Source organism: Coloeus monedula, assembly GCF_965178545.1.
Source record: "Coloeus monedula genome assembly, chromosome: 15".
Lineage (NCBI taxonomy): Eukaryota > Metazoa > Chordata > Aves > Passeriformes > Corvidae > Coloeus > Coloeus monedula.
In genome coordinates this window covers 12,187,358-12,202,492 of record NC_138795.1, presented here as the reverse complement: position 1 = coordinate 12,202,492, position 15,135 = coordinate 12,187,358, and the positions used below count along the sequence as shown (strand labels likewise).

Genomic DNA, 15,135 nt, shown 5'->3' with positions numbered 1-15,135 from the left:
TTCCCTTAAATGTTCATTAACAACAACACATTAGGGAATTTGGTTTATGCAGCTGTAAGTGAACTTCTCTCTAACTCACAAAGCAATACAACCACTTCTCCTAAAGTAGTGTTGCTTTTGGTCCATTGACCAGTCAATCTGGTCAACAGAGCTCTTGTTCATGTCCAGTGCTCAGTTTCTTACTGCATTTAGATCTTCCAAATTATTAGAAAATAAACTAAAAAAAATTTACGTCTTAAAACAAACACTGCACAGTTAAAAAATCAGGGGCTCTAGCCAGCTTCAAGGTTACAGGTATATCATACTAAAAATGTCAGCTGTATTTCTGTATATCATTAAATTTTTGGAGTTAAATCTGGTGCCAGCATTAAACTAAATACTGTTTGGGTAGTTCAGATGGTTTTGAATTTGATGACAGTTTTTTTCATTCTCTAAATACCTCCCTGAGAAACTGTACTTGCTTTTAGCAACTTCACTGCCTCCAGAAATATGATCTTTGAAGATTCATATTGTTATGCTATTTTTATGTCTGTATAGTAAGCAGATAATATAAGAACATGAGAAGTGCTTCTTTATAATGTAAATTATTGTTTTTTCTGTCTAGATATGACACTGTAGGACGCTTTTTAATTGTTAAAATATTTTTACTACCAGTTGAAGTAGGAAAATAATCTCAGAATGTATTATCTTTTCAGAGTCATGTTTGCCTAATCTGAAGCACCTATATTATAATTTACCCCTCAGTCTTATGTCTTTGTATTTTTTAATCCTGCCTGAATTATGTAATGACAGTTAAATATCACCCTTCCAAAAAAATTTTCACAGACCTGTACTGGACTGCACAATTCCAGAGTCCACAGTTTGTCCAAGCAGATCGTACTGGTTTAGTCGAGAGCCATCTTCAGCCACAACCACTGACCTTGCTGGTTCCCGTGTCCATTCATACACAACCTCTGCTCTGGTATAAGCATCTAATTTAAAAGAAATACATTGCATTTAAGCTTTGCACTTTCTGTTGCCTTATGGCTTTATCAGAACAATGTTTTTACCAGTAGTTTGAATATTTAATTCTCTTTAATTATCTGTGGAAACCCGCAACTATCTTACTGGAATTAATCTATGGGAAATACAATTGACTTTTATAAGATTGCTAAATACCTGCTGTAGGGCTGGATTAAGTTTGGTCCTCAATGGCATGAAAATATTTCTCTCTTATATATTTCCTGCCTATGTAAAGGAGTGAGAGTGAGAAGTGGAATTTCACAAGCATGTAAGAGCCCCAACCCTTTTTCTAACTTTTAGCAATTTTCAGGTAAGATGAGCCCCAGACTTTTCAATTTTTCATAGTGTGATGTTGTCTGGACCTCTGTAAGTCCTTCTCAGAGTGGCTTCAGTGATCTTCTCATCCTCAGCCTGGCTACAGCTCCCCATTTGGTCATGCCCCCATCACACTGCCCGTGCTGTAAAACAGGCCTAGCAGACATGTCTGAGGCTGCCTAGGAGAGAGTGCGTTTAAAGCACGATTACTCTATTTTTTTTTTTTGCTTTGGTTATTTCTGAGTAGTTCTCACACTCAAGACTTGAGTTTGGAACAAGGCAAAAGAAAAGCACCATGGGCTCTCCAAACCCAAGCAGTCTGGTGTGTTACAGAGATAGTTCAGTACCATCTACATATGCCACTGAGGGCTTTGTGCTGTTATTTATGTTATTTCAGGAATCGAGGTACACATAAATATTTTTAATCCTAATTCCGTAGTAAAATTCTCCTGTCATTTTGTGCAGTCTGGAATCTGGCAGCTCTCAGAGTATTTGGGTGGGAGTTAATTGACTACACAGAGGCGTTTCATGTAGTTCTTTACACCTAAAGAGTATCCAAAGGCATGAATGGGAATGAACGTGTGGCCAGAGCCTACATCAAGCTTGCACCCAACAAAGGCAGCTGAAGTCATATGCAACATCTTAGGGCATCCAAAATGACAGCAGGATTCTACCTACAACATGAGAATTTCCCTTTTTTCAGACTGACAAGCAGGAAGGGAAAGGGAGGAATCTGATTCACTTGACCTCGTTTGTGAGTCAGCAATTTTGGCTTACCAGTGTAAGAGATAACAGCTAGTAATTGACGAGTTGGTTGGATAGAATGTGCTGGTAAATTAATTGCATGGCATTTGATTCTGCATTATTGAAGCTGAAGGGGGCTTTGATCCTCGAGCTTCATATTTGCTAAGCACTGTAACTTACCTTGGAATATATTTTTGGAATCAATGGCAAAAGCAAATCTGCATCTTAATAATTCTGACTTTAAAAATAATGGCCACAGTAAACAGAGAAATTGACTTGCTAATCTAGTCACATAAAGACAGAAATAATACTAATTTTCAAGCATTTGTTCTGGAGTAGGAGAATATCTTGGAAGACAGAGGAGTGCTTTTCTGAGCTACTGAGAACAACTGGATTGGGTTAAAAGGAAGGGAGTGCATTGGGCAGTACTAGAAATGAGCTGCCAGATTTGGTGCTCGATTCAGCTGCCCCCCTTGGCTTCCAATTCACGTTGCATAAGCAGCAACCCAGCCGTCTGGTCCTGTCACTGCTGGTTTCCAGAATGGACGCAGTTTTAAACTGACAATCAGATGTTTGTGGTAAGAGTTGAGGAGAGCATCTGCCTTTCTGATTTTGTTTTGCCAACATATGGCATTTTGTTTTTCCAGAATTTCTTTAGCATTTGTCACATTGAATTTACACGGGAGTAACCTCTAGCTTAAGCTGCTGTTCGGCAAATCACTTTAGCCTTGGAGCTGGGTCAAACATTTATTGGTCCCTACAGTATGGGCAGAGTCCACAGGAGATGTACAACTTCTTCATTGTGAGGCTTTTAGGAATCCAGCTCCAACAAGTGATGAGTAACAGTGGAGGATATAAAAAACCTCTTATCCAATTTAAACTAAAACAAATGGAGCTAGGCAAACACTACCTTGGGGAGCTAAGTGTTAGATTGTAGTCTGCACTTTAAGCATGGATTTTGTGACAATTAAATGCATTTTTCAGTAAATTTTCCAGTCCATTAAGATGATTATAGTTAATTGCTTTAGTTTGACAAAAATGTCCCAAATGTATTTAAATATGATTCTCACTTAAAAAGTGGCAAATAATTATAAGATCTGTTCTTTTTCTATGTATAACAGTGAGTCCCACTTTCATAACGTGCTTGGGTCCAGCCATTTGTCCTGTGGGAGATATTTCTATTTATATCGATAAATATTGAGAGAAATATTCTGTAACTTGATAATTATGGCATATGATCTGATGAGAAGGAAGGGATAAATCCAGCTTTAAAGGCTGGTTTAGACAGTTAATTCTTCATGCAGTGTTTGCAGTAAAACCGTGTTACAGAAGGAACTCCTCCCCATGAGGATGCCAGATTAGGAGCTCGTCTGAATTTAGTGGGTGAATGCAAAGTTACCCTGAAAACTCCCTGATTTTGTCTAATGATCCTTCCAAGCATTTGGAGTTACTTGTTTTTCTAGGCCCAATTTAGGACAGCTGCATGGAATATTAGTGTTCAAACAAAAAAAAAAATTTAAAAACCTGTAAAACATGACAGTCCACAGCTGTACTCTGAGCTTAGAATGTCAGTTATTGCCTTTGAGTGATGTAAGAAATGGTCTTTCGGTAAAAAATATCAGTGATTTTTTTGGTCAATTAAGAAAATTATGTGCATTATGAAAATTTTTTTTGAGGAAAAAATCAATTTAGATACAAAAGATGCAGATACACTTGCATGATTTTCTGCTGTCTTGTTCTTGCCTTCTGGTGTGGTTCTGGACTTTATGCAGATCCACATTATCTGTCCCTTTTATTTAATAATTTCTGCAAATCTTAGTCATTTAACTGAGGCAAAATCCTCAGTAATCTGGAAAGCCGTGCACTTTGAGAATGAAGAGTACACTAATCTGGGACAAAGTGAGCCAGAAAGAACTCAGTGTAGGAAAGGAATGGGAAATATTGTTCATACTAGGGAAGGTCTGGTATTTGGGCTATGGTTCAGTGATGCACAGGTGTGGTGATACGTGTCTTGTCAAGTCTATATAATTTAGTCTAGTAAGTCAAATTTGTTTGGAAACTGTTCCTGGTTAAATTGTCATTAGCAGGTTTTTTGCAAGATTAGCCATCTCCCTACCTCGAAGTTCCAGCATGGAGCCCACAGGGACACTTTAATGAGGACATCAGAAGAAATTTGATCCTGCAGCCCAGATCTCACTGGGATCTCGGGTGCACAGATCTCTTATTAATCAAGAACCCACTGCAGTATCTGTCCTATTATAAGCTGGAGTAAAGCTCCGTCCCACTCCCCTCTGTTTCACGGGAGATTTGGAAAGATTTATTAGAAGTGCTCTAAGAAAACATTCAAGGAGTAAACTATTCTTGTCAGTTACACTCCAAGGTTGTATGAGCTTTTTGTTCTCTAAGCCTTATCTAGGAGATTAGCAGCTCTTTAAAAACAAAACATCAGTGCTGTCTCATGGCAAACATAGAGCTGTTCAGCCCAAAGTAAATTATCACCCTGTTGGGTACCATGTGAAGAATGAATTGTGTTTTTTGTTTGTTGACTTCTGAAATTGATCAAGCCACTAAGTATCCATTATCAGTGAAACGACCAATTTCTGTTAGAAAAAAAGTAGCCATTGAGGAAACAATTTGTACACTTACATCTTCCATATATTTTAACTTCCCTGTCTGTTAAACGAACTATAGTAAATTAGTCTCCCTCCCCCCTTCCCTTTTTTTTTTTTACATTTAATTTCTAAAAATATTATGTTTAACCAAGTGTCAGGTTGGTTGCTATTTAAATTGAAATTTTGGGGAAAATTCTCAACTTACGAAAAGCTTTGTCAGTTATTGCACTGATTTCAATTATATGACTTTGTTCAGTATGTTCTCTCATCTAGGGCTATGTATGCTGCTGCAAGTGTAGGACTCTATTTAGAGATTTCTGAGATTTTTCACTTCCAAAAATGTTTCATGGTGTAATATGAGTATCTTCTAATCCTAGGAAAAATGTTGATCTAAACATACTGAGACTATGGTAGCAGAACTGTTTTCACCTAAACCAATTCAGTTATCCATGGCGTGTACTACTTTTCTTTAACTTTAGGTCAACTTTAGGTTTCAACAAAACAAAGCAACTGTAAGATTAACAGCATTTTCTATGTGACAAACTACTCTTCTAGCTACTTAAAGCACTGTCATTTTCATCTTTTGTGAATGTCCAGGCATCACATTGTAGGATATTTAAGACAAATAAAAGAGTTCCATTATAGTAAATATATATATATTAAATATATATATATAATACATATACTTTATATTAAATATATATATATAAAAGAATAAAAATACAATCCTGACAAAAACGTGAAAAATACACAAGATTAAAACCTTGAGGTTTTCTCAGTTGCAAAACACTCTTTTAAAGTGGCCTAAAAAGGGAGAAACCTCAATTTAAAATAAACTTACAGCTTCCAAATTTCAAGGGGCAAGCATGTGCATCCATAGGAAAGTCTTCTAAATGCATTGGACATTCTGCTCTCACAGTCAATCTATAATGGATTAATGAGCAAAAGGATACATTTATTCTAGTTTCATAGAAATAGCAAATAGATTTCTATTAAGATACATAGCATAAGTATAGCACAGTACATGTTATGTGATTCATAAGCAGTTACAAAGGGACCTGAATTGCCCGGCTAGGGGTACAACTGCTCTGCCCCTCTGCCCTTCCTCGCAGTACATCAGAGGCAGTCTCAGGCTTCTAACTTGGTGTGAGTATTAAAATCTATTAGCAACTGCAATTGCTTCCTTGCTGCCATCATTAAATTGGCCCACTCTGGATGCTCAGACATTTGCTGAAATCATTTCATTGCTATCAGCTTGAGTGTGAACATGTTTCTCAACAAAAGAGATTAAATGAACTGGAAACAGTCACATACCACACATCAGCAAGGAGTGAACAGTAGTACTTGAATAGTAGGCAGAAGATTGCACTAAGGCACTTGTCTTTACAGTGAGGAAATAGAAATGTTTATGATCAAAAGAAGAGACACGTGTGAACAATATGCTGCCACGGTAGTGCTCCTGTGGATTAAATCTCTAACAGCTGAGCATTTAGAAAGACAAGAAAAATTGATTGACCTAGGCTTGTGTAGCTACCAGCCAAGCAGATTTTGCTTCAGTCTAGGCAGTCTTGAAAGATGTTGCACAATAAATTGAACATCCCAAATGCCTGGAGACTTTGTTTTCTCCAAACCCTTGCTCTGATTTTAAAAACATCTTTAAAATTTTTTAAAGAAAACTCAATGTTTACCTGTGTACTAAGTTATCCATTTTGACTTGAAGTCAACAGAATCCCTTTATACCTTGTTTTGATTCCATGGGAGACATAAAGGGGGGATGTGCAGCTCTATAGAGACAACATACTGTTCTTTTCATTCTTTAATTTGTAGGTTTTTAATCCAGGATGTTTACATGACTGTATATCATCATTATTTCAAAAGGATTTATTAACTCAACTGGACAGGTAAAGTTCAGTTATCCATGAAGAGAATAATATATTTCCAATGAATGCTGTCAGCACAAAAATAATTTTTTCTCCTAACTTTCCAAATGCTTTAATCAATGGAATAAGAAATGTCTATTTTTATGCTGTCATGCTTTATAATCCCAAGCACAAGAAATATTAAGAATGGTCAATGAATTCTGTGTGCATCTGTTAGTTGTTAGAATCAGCTTTCTATGGGATCCAAAGATTAAAGACTCTTGCACACAATTTAGGAGTACAGATTATATTAAACTTTCAGGTTTTATTATACTTGCTTATGGAATCCTTGAAAGCAATGCCAGATTAAGATCCTCTGCAAACTGATGGATTACTAATACCATAAGAACTCTTTTAAATGCAAGCATTAAGACACATCCAAGGACTATAGAGGTAGCACAGCAGGAGAGGAAAAATAAACACTGCAAACAGCTCAGTTGGCCCATCATCTCAAGGTCTATTGTGAAAATAATTATTAAGCAGGAATCAAATTATGCTCAAAAAGGAACCAGTTTCCTATCTGGAAAATATGCTTTCACAAGTTAAATTGTAAAACTAAATGAACAATGTAATTTTTAGGGCTCACCTCATTGTGTATAGCAACGTCCCATCCTCTGTAATTCGTAATAGTTTATTTGGCATCGTCATGTTATGAGCCACTGACTTCTTTCCATTGTGAAAAAAGGTATCAGGTGTCCAAATTTTGCTGGCCATTAAATTATTTAACCGGAGAACTGTCATAGGTCCTTTGAATTTTAATCTCTCATCTTTCCAGCTTTGGCGGAAAAATACATCTATAGTGTATTCCTACATCAATTCAGAAAAAAAGGGAAATATTTAGGATGTCATGTCTTGCAATATGAGAACTTGAAAAGTGTGTTCTTACCATTCCCTAGAAGCAAGATGACTATTAATGAAATTCGTCATAAGCAGAATGTTTTTTTTCTGTATTACTTACAATGTACCTAAGGCTGGTTATTAAACAGTTACAGTATCATTACTGTGTTCAACAGAATAAACATCAGGAAGAATAGTATTTCAAAATTTGCACATGAGTTAGATATGATAAAATGGAAACAAAATAATTCACCCTTTTCCCACTTAAACTGTAATTTAAAGCTGCAGCTGGGTGGCCAGTATGCGTGGCACAGGAAATGTGTCAGAGTAAAATAAGCCTTGTGAGACTGGACCTTTTGTTCTAAAAGTCTCGTTAGCATAAACACGTAATCAACCTGCAAAAAGTTCACAGTTCACTAAATTATGTGGTCTCATTGATGAGATGTGGAACGGTGCATTGGGCTAAATCATTGGACTACAAAGAGCACAAGCTGAGGACAGCTTTGGGCCAAAAGTTACAATCTGATTCCACATGGACTGGGCCAGTGCAGAGAGAAGCAGTGGACATGGGGACAACCAAAACAACCAACACTCACTACAATATGAAAGAAATATGAAAGAAAGTAAGAAAGATATGTTGGAATATTTTACACAAAATATAGAGGTATGTGTGGTGAAAATGTGAAAAACAGAATGCAGTGCAATATAGCATTTTCCTAAGGAAAAATTCCACCCTGACATGGGAGTTCAGTATGGGATTATCCTGCCCCTTCCATCTTTGATATTGTGATAAACATCAAAAGCAGTTATCTAAATGTGGTTCTAAATTACCCTGAATGAGACTCTTTTGGCTGAGAAATGGAACCTTTGCTGAGATGTCCCACCAATGGAGATGACAAATCCTGAAATAGAGAGAACTTCCGTGTGTGAAGGCACACAGAGCTATCATGAAAAGAGCTGTCCTGATACACATGCAAGTAAAGAAGAACATTCAGAAAGGAGTATGCAAAATGCCTCCACAGCAAATTCCTTTAGATTTGTGGTTTTTTCTTTTTAACAACCAGCAACACTCTATACTACATAAGCACTTTTGAGCTGTTTATTCCTTGTGCAACCATTAGCAAGAAAAAATGGTGATTCTTACTGATGTGTATTTTTCCTGCTTTTAGGGTATGAAATGCCTGAATAAATTTTTTGTTGACATGGAAATGTAGTTACATGGGGTGTTATCATTTCGGGTTCATTTGGTGGATTTTTAAATTTTATTTTATTTTATTTATATCCCAGACCTGTGAATCATTTGGGTGCATACTTAGTTGTATTTCCATTTTTTTAATCACTTGCTCAGTGAACTGCTGAAGCCTGAATTTATTCAGCTTCAGTGAAAGCAGTTTGCGCTTGTAACCAATTACTTGCTTCAGAATTTTGCTGGGTCACGGCCTTATGTTGAATTGTGACAAAATCCTGTCCCAGGTGTGCAGCAGAGTAGGAGAGAAGGAGGTGTAAAAGACAGTATCAACCATTAAAATTTTGGATTTCCTCCATGTTTTACTAGCACCAAAGAACATTTCCTCCTACACACATGGGAAAGGTAAAAGACATGCCCAGAAGGTGATATATTTCAGCGTGCATGTTAGCCATTCCCTTTTTCTCTTTCAACTGCAAAGGAAGTGAGTGGGAGGTGGAATAGGTTGAGAAAAGAGAGTATGGCTTTTCACTTTATACAAACACAAGGTTCATTTGCTGGAAAAGGACAAGGAGTCAGAAAGATTTGATAACAGTCCTGACAGCTTAAGATAAAAATCAACTAAAAAGTAGCTGACAGGTCATGCCTGGCACAGACTGAATCTTTCCCTGTCCCAGGCCATCGCACTATATAGAATGAATTAATTTTGGCTGAGATATCTCAGCTTTTCAGCTTTCACTACCCACTTTAGCATGTACATTAATTCTCCTCAAATGGATCCTGACAGACAGCTGATCTTTAGGGACAAGCCGTCAGATACTCTGATTAGGGCTTTCTTCTACAGCAGGGGGACATACAGAACAAGGGAGCAGAAGGATTTTCTCCAGACTGTGTACAATAGCAGTGGCCTATGTTCAAACATATGAGTGAGATGGAAGTTGGAATTAATTCTCCGCAGCGGAAACTCTTCATTCCATAGTGTGCAGGTTAAAAAAAGAAGATTCCTATCTGCAATTTGAATAAATTATATGGTATTGAATATTTTTGACTTAAATGTTCTCTAATTTATTCTTCTAATACCTCTACCTGGAGATTTTTTTATTCACAGACCACTCTGTGGTCTACATGAGGTGCTGTACAGGAAGATAGCAAGACAGATAATCATTCCTGAAAAGCTTACAGTACAGAAAAACTGGGAATGAAGGGTTACTAGAAAAAAAAAATCTGTCTTTATGAAAAAGTTAATTTTAAAATGCTTCTTATTCCAAATAATACACTTCAAAAAAATTCACAAAAATGCCGATTTTTATGAGAACAGCCAAATAGCTGTTGATCAGTTCAATCCACCATGTGAACATGCCTGAAAACCTGCAAAGTTCTTCCATAAAAAGGTTTCATTTTAGAAAGTGCTTTTCTCCTGTTTAACTTTATTCACAAGAACAAGCCAGGACAGTCTCTTTATAGAATAACAGGTTATATCTATGCTGCTCTTAGAAGAGTGTATTGAGAGTGGGTAGGAATACCACGCACTCCCTGATTTATCCATGGAAGTGCCTCACTGGCTCCCTGCAAACAGATGGCTGAAGTGTGCCGGCATCTCAGCGTGGCTGTGCTTTCCTTACACTCAGTGTGAGCTGGAAGAGCCCCTGGCCAGCCTCAGCCCCAGCCCGGGCTCAGACACAGCACATCCTCCCTTTGCCTGCCGAAACCGCTGCTTGTGCAGCCTCCCACACCCCACAGTTTGGGCTGCAACACAGGGGGAATCTGGGGAGCCCTCAGCTGAGGATGTCTGCAACCAACCTGTAATATGCAGAGGACTTTGCACTAAGTGTGCAGTGAAATTAATATAAACTCTGCATTCTGGTAAACTCTTTAATTTATCTTTCTGTCTCTGATTTCACACCTAGTTCCTCAAGCAAAAGATTTAACATGAGTAGGCTGCACATGCTACTTTTTATGGGAGGTGAGTAGGAGTTTTAGACTAAATACTTTTCTGTGAATTCTTTAGTTTTCAAAACATATGAACACTTGCCTCTGTGTTTCTTTGCCACACACTTTACTAAGAGGATGATGGGTTCCTTCTCCTGTTTAACTGACTGAAAAAGAGGAGTCAGTGTGGTATGGGTATCATGACACTGGTTGCAATTATAAATTTGACTGTAGTTTTATGAATGCTGTTTTCCGAGCAATCAAAAACTGGTGTCTTTTCATAAAGTTCACTTAGAAAAATAAACTTGTCTTGTAAAAGTTACTTTTTCTGGTTTTCCATTCCTTAATATTGTTTTGAGTAGTCAGAAACTTGTAATAACCTGGTGTTTAAGGCCCGTCTACATTTTTAGTTCAAATTAAGCAGCCGACAATTTTGTAGTAAGAAATGGTACTTGTTTCCTTTCCTCTAATTATTTTTTCTTCTTCCTTTTTTTTTTTTTTTTTTAATCTTTCTTTTGGTAAGTGTATTTAGCTAAATGTAGCCAACTACAAGTTTGAACTGCTTTCATTTCTTCATTTAAATTAATAAGGATGTTTCTAGCATTCACAGCATCCACCAGATACTGGTGGCTGCAGACCAGGCTTTCCCTCTCAGTAGCAATGTCCTTGTGCAAACCTCATTTATATGCAAAATTTTAAGTACCTCATCCGTATTTCTACACAACTCTTAATATCTCTTAAGACCAGGGCTCACAGCATCTTCATTCAGTTTTCTGAACTTCTCCATTCCCTGCAGTTATCTAGCAATTTGATTTTAATATTCATTCCGTAAAGAAGTGACACTAATTCATTAATCTTCTCTTCTCTCTTTAGCAGCCAAGATCTAGGAAATTCACTTTCCATTGATCAGTAGCTTTTAATATAAAAATGCAGGTTAGACTGTACAGATGTCATACCGTAGGTGTGTTAATTGTGTTTTAAGATGATCATCTTTCTTGGCAAATTGGATCAGTGATGTGCCAGCAAGGACCTAAGCAATCACTCTCAGAAGAATACTGATCCAAACCCTAATGCATTTCATAATATATTATGTAGCAAATATAAAGTCTGTTAAATCATGTTATTAAAGTCACTGAGGCTTCTAATTTCAGGGCACTTAAATGCAGGGACAACAGCAGGAATGGTAGCACATAAAAGCTGATGGCATTTTTGGATCAAGGGCTTAAAGAAAGCCCAGCCTTAAAAGGGGTAAATAAGTTATTGCATAGATCTTTCATCCTCCAAATTAAAAAAAGAGAAAATGAGTGCTGTAGAAATATAGGCCATCACTTACCATATCATGGTCTGAAACAGGCCCAAAACTGGTGACGAAGATGTCAGTTTTCACTTCAGTTACACGCTCTGATGAAGCAGGAAATTATGACAGTGAGTGACTATCAACAGTCTTCATTAGATCTAGCCACTACCAATTCTCACAATAAATAGAAAAATTACTGGCTTTGATTAGCCATTCTGAAATTGGTCTGCAATATGGGCCTGGTAATTTAATGCTTCTAGATGTAATTTCACAGTCAGTATTGTCAGCAACAGTTTTTTTATTAGAGGTTTTCCACAGAACTTTTTGAGATGTAACAGTACAGCAGCTGCAGTTATGCTGTTGTGGAAATCTTTTCACTATTTGATAAATCATCTTGTCTGACACTATAACCAGTGCTCTATAATCTCATTGGGTACTCAGTTTCTGGGCAAACTAAAATAAGGTCTCTAATAATTAACCCTGGGCTTGCGAGTTATGTATTTTGTATTGGGACACAAGAACATAGAAGAAAGAAAGAGAGAATACATTATGGTGTATACAAACATGAATATACTTTATTGGTATGAGTTAGAAATGGCTGTATTACCCTTTACGTCAATAAACAAAAAGGAGTTTAAACTTTTCCAAATAAACATCAGCTAAACTTCCCTACTGAAATAATCTGTGTAAATGTTTTTTGAAAGTGAGCTCTCCAGTCCTATAAGCCTCAATGATAGATTAGTATAAATAATACTTCAGAAATCTGTAACATGTACATAACACAGATTATATGTATATGCTGTATCATGCAGCTGGACTCCTCTGTGGTTTCCAGGATGTACATTTGCTCCATGGCACAATGCCTTTGGACATTTCAGAAGAAACTAGTGACTTTAGTGGTCACAGGTGTTGAGACACCTAAACTGGTGTTGATCTCAAGAAAGAGATCAAACATCCGACTTCTGTAGATGGACTGGCAAAAGAGCCTTTGAGAAAGACCCAGGCTTCACCTCCCCCCTTCCTCTCCTCTCCCTCTACACACACACAGGATCAGTCACTTCTGAGCATACTGGTATTTTATAGGGCACACACAGCAAAATATTCACCCAGGATGGCATATATCAAAATAACCCTGTTGAATTAAATATAGCTGCAGGGAGTAACACCACCTGGAGGCAGGAATCCAAGCAGTGTTGAGTGGAGCTAACCCCATCAGCTTTCCAAAGTTACGGTGACATAAGTCTGAATGCATTTACTGAATACATTTACTATTGTGATTCACGAGTCAGCATGGGGATTTTGGTAGAAGTTTCAAATGTGTGCATTTCTGAAATAACTTTCAAAAAATAAATAAATTGAGCAATCTGGAATATTAAAAGTAATCCTAAAGAAAATACAATAGTACATGTATAGTAAGCAGACATGCAGCAGACAAATTTTTTCTAAGACTAATAAATATATAGGTAGCTATTTGTATAATGTTATTTAAATATTGTAAAATAATTAATGAAACCCCCCCCCAATTTAATACAACCCTCTGAATTCAAAAGACTTTGGCCTACTTAAATATGATTTAATTCATCTGACAAGAAAATTTAGACTGAAGGGAAATAAAATAAGGAATCAGCGTTAAACAGCCAGTTACAATATACATTTCTATATCTGTGCAAAAGTTCTAATAAGAATCAGTGTTCCACAATGCTCATACAGGTCTTTCATTCAAAAAAAGTGTGCAACTTCTAAATATATAAAACCAGAAAAGAATTCATATAAATATCTAGTATAGATACAGTAAAATATAGGAGAGACAGCAAAAATCAAGAAGTAATATTAGATCTGATTCTACTGTCAATCTAGAAATGCAGTGGATGACCCATAATCTGTTAATAAATTAATGCAAAAATTATGTGGTATCAATATTAATCTTCAGGACTCATAAAAAGGATGAAATTTCCAATTTATTATTCACAATCTAGGAAAGTAAAATACTGGGTTGTGGATGAACTGCTTAATATTATTTTTGTTCTTTATATCTGTGACTGAGACATGTACAAAGTACAGTGAGTATTGAGAAAAGCACTGGATAGGTGAAATTTCCTCCTTAGGTGTCCAGTTGAATTAATATGGGACCTCATTGTTGCTTACAAACTTTGCAATTGACTTAAAGAAATTTCAGTATTTTCTTGACATCTAGTGGTCTCTGGACTTAAAAAAGTTCATGGTGAGAATTTGACTTTCTGGAACTGAAAAAGGCATATGGTTGTTCAGAAATTACTTGGCTTGAGAGGAAAGGATTCTGTCTTTCAACCCATCACTGTCACAAAAACTCAAGAGGCTATGGTCATGTATGAAATAGTGGGCAGAAAAAGGACATGGAGATTTCACAGGGTCCAGTAAAACTTTGCTGAATGGACTCCAGCTACCAAATCCAGCTGCCTTTTCTTAAGACTGAGAAACTGATACCATCCTGAAATCTGTTGGCCTTTTAAATACTGAAAAGTGAATCTCAAATAGCTTTTATATCTTTCATCGTTCTTCCCCACCCCTCTGTCTTCTTTCCTCTGAGGCACTTTGGGAGAGAGAAGATTCTAGAAGCTCTTCAGACGCAAAAGGATGCTCCTTAAGAGTCTCAGCTCTGAGCAAGGCTCTATTTAATATGATTCAGCTGGTTTGCCTTGCACAAACACAGAATATGCTCTTTGAGTCAGCAGCAATCCATGTTGTGCTATCCTCAATTCTGGCTTTGGGAGACAAGTAGTCATAGAAGAGAGGCTGAAGCTTAAAGAAATCACTTGAGGACACAAAACAGAGACTTAAGACTTTTGCACCAAGAAGGAAGATTTCCAAGGTAGTGAAAAAATAATGCTTTTTATTTCTATATGATGTTGAAAATAATTTAAGTGGCATGTAAATCACATGAAAATTAGAAAATTCAGATTGTGAACTCAGAAGAGATTGTGTTGTCTTCCCACTGATTACACTTTTGCAGTGCACCTAATCACTTCTAATGCAGATAAACCAATATACAAACCACCAATTTTTTTTTTCCTTTGGTGTGTACCTCACTTTCAAGACCAATGAAAAAGTGTGTATCAACACAGAAAAAGATTAGCCACTCCAAAATCATATGGAAGTTTTGAAATTTTTGTTTACTGTTTTACTAATTAGATGATTCAACTGTGCTTTGTTAAGTGCTTCAGAAGTTGTGAGTCATTCCTGCACAGGACATGTGTTTACTCATACAGTTAGGATATATATTTAGAATCAAGGTTACCCATGTTCAATTTGCATCTT

The 15,135-nt window shown here is 36.7% G+C and overlaps 1 protein-coding gene across 1 annotated transcript in view; it reads right to left on the bottom strand.

The window, feature by feature from the left end:
• Positions 1–15,135, bottom strand: part of GABRA1 (gamma-aminobutyric acid type A receptor subunit alpha1) — a gene marked incomplete at both ends in the record, with an annotated part of 40,380 nt that overhangs the window by 12,422 nt on the left and 12,823 nt on the right. The window contains 4 exons of the mRNA XM_082291780.1: positions 828–971; positions 5,515–5,597; positions 7,179–7,399; positions 11,878–11,945. Of these exons, the coding sequence (XP_082147906.1) occupies positions 828–971; positions 5,515–5,597; positions 7,179–7,399; positions 11,878–11,945 (516 nt within the window). The remainder of the gene's footprint in view (positions 1–827; positions 972–5,514; positions 5,598–7,178; positions 7,400–11,877; positions 11,946–15,135) is intronic.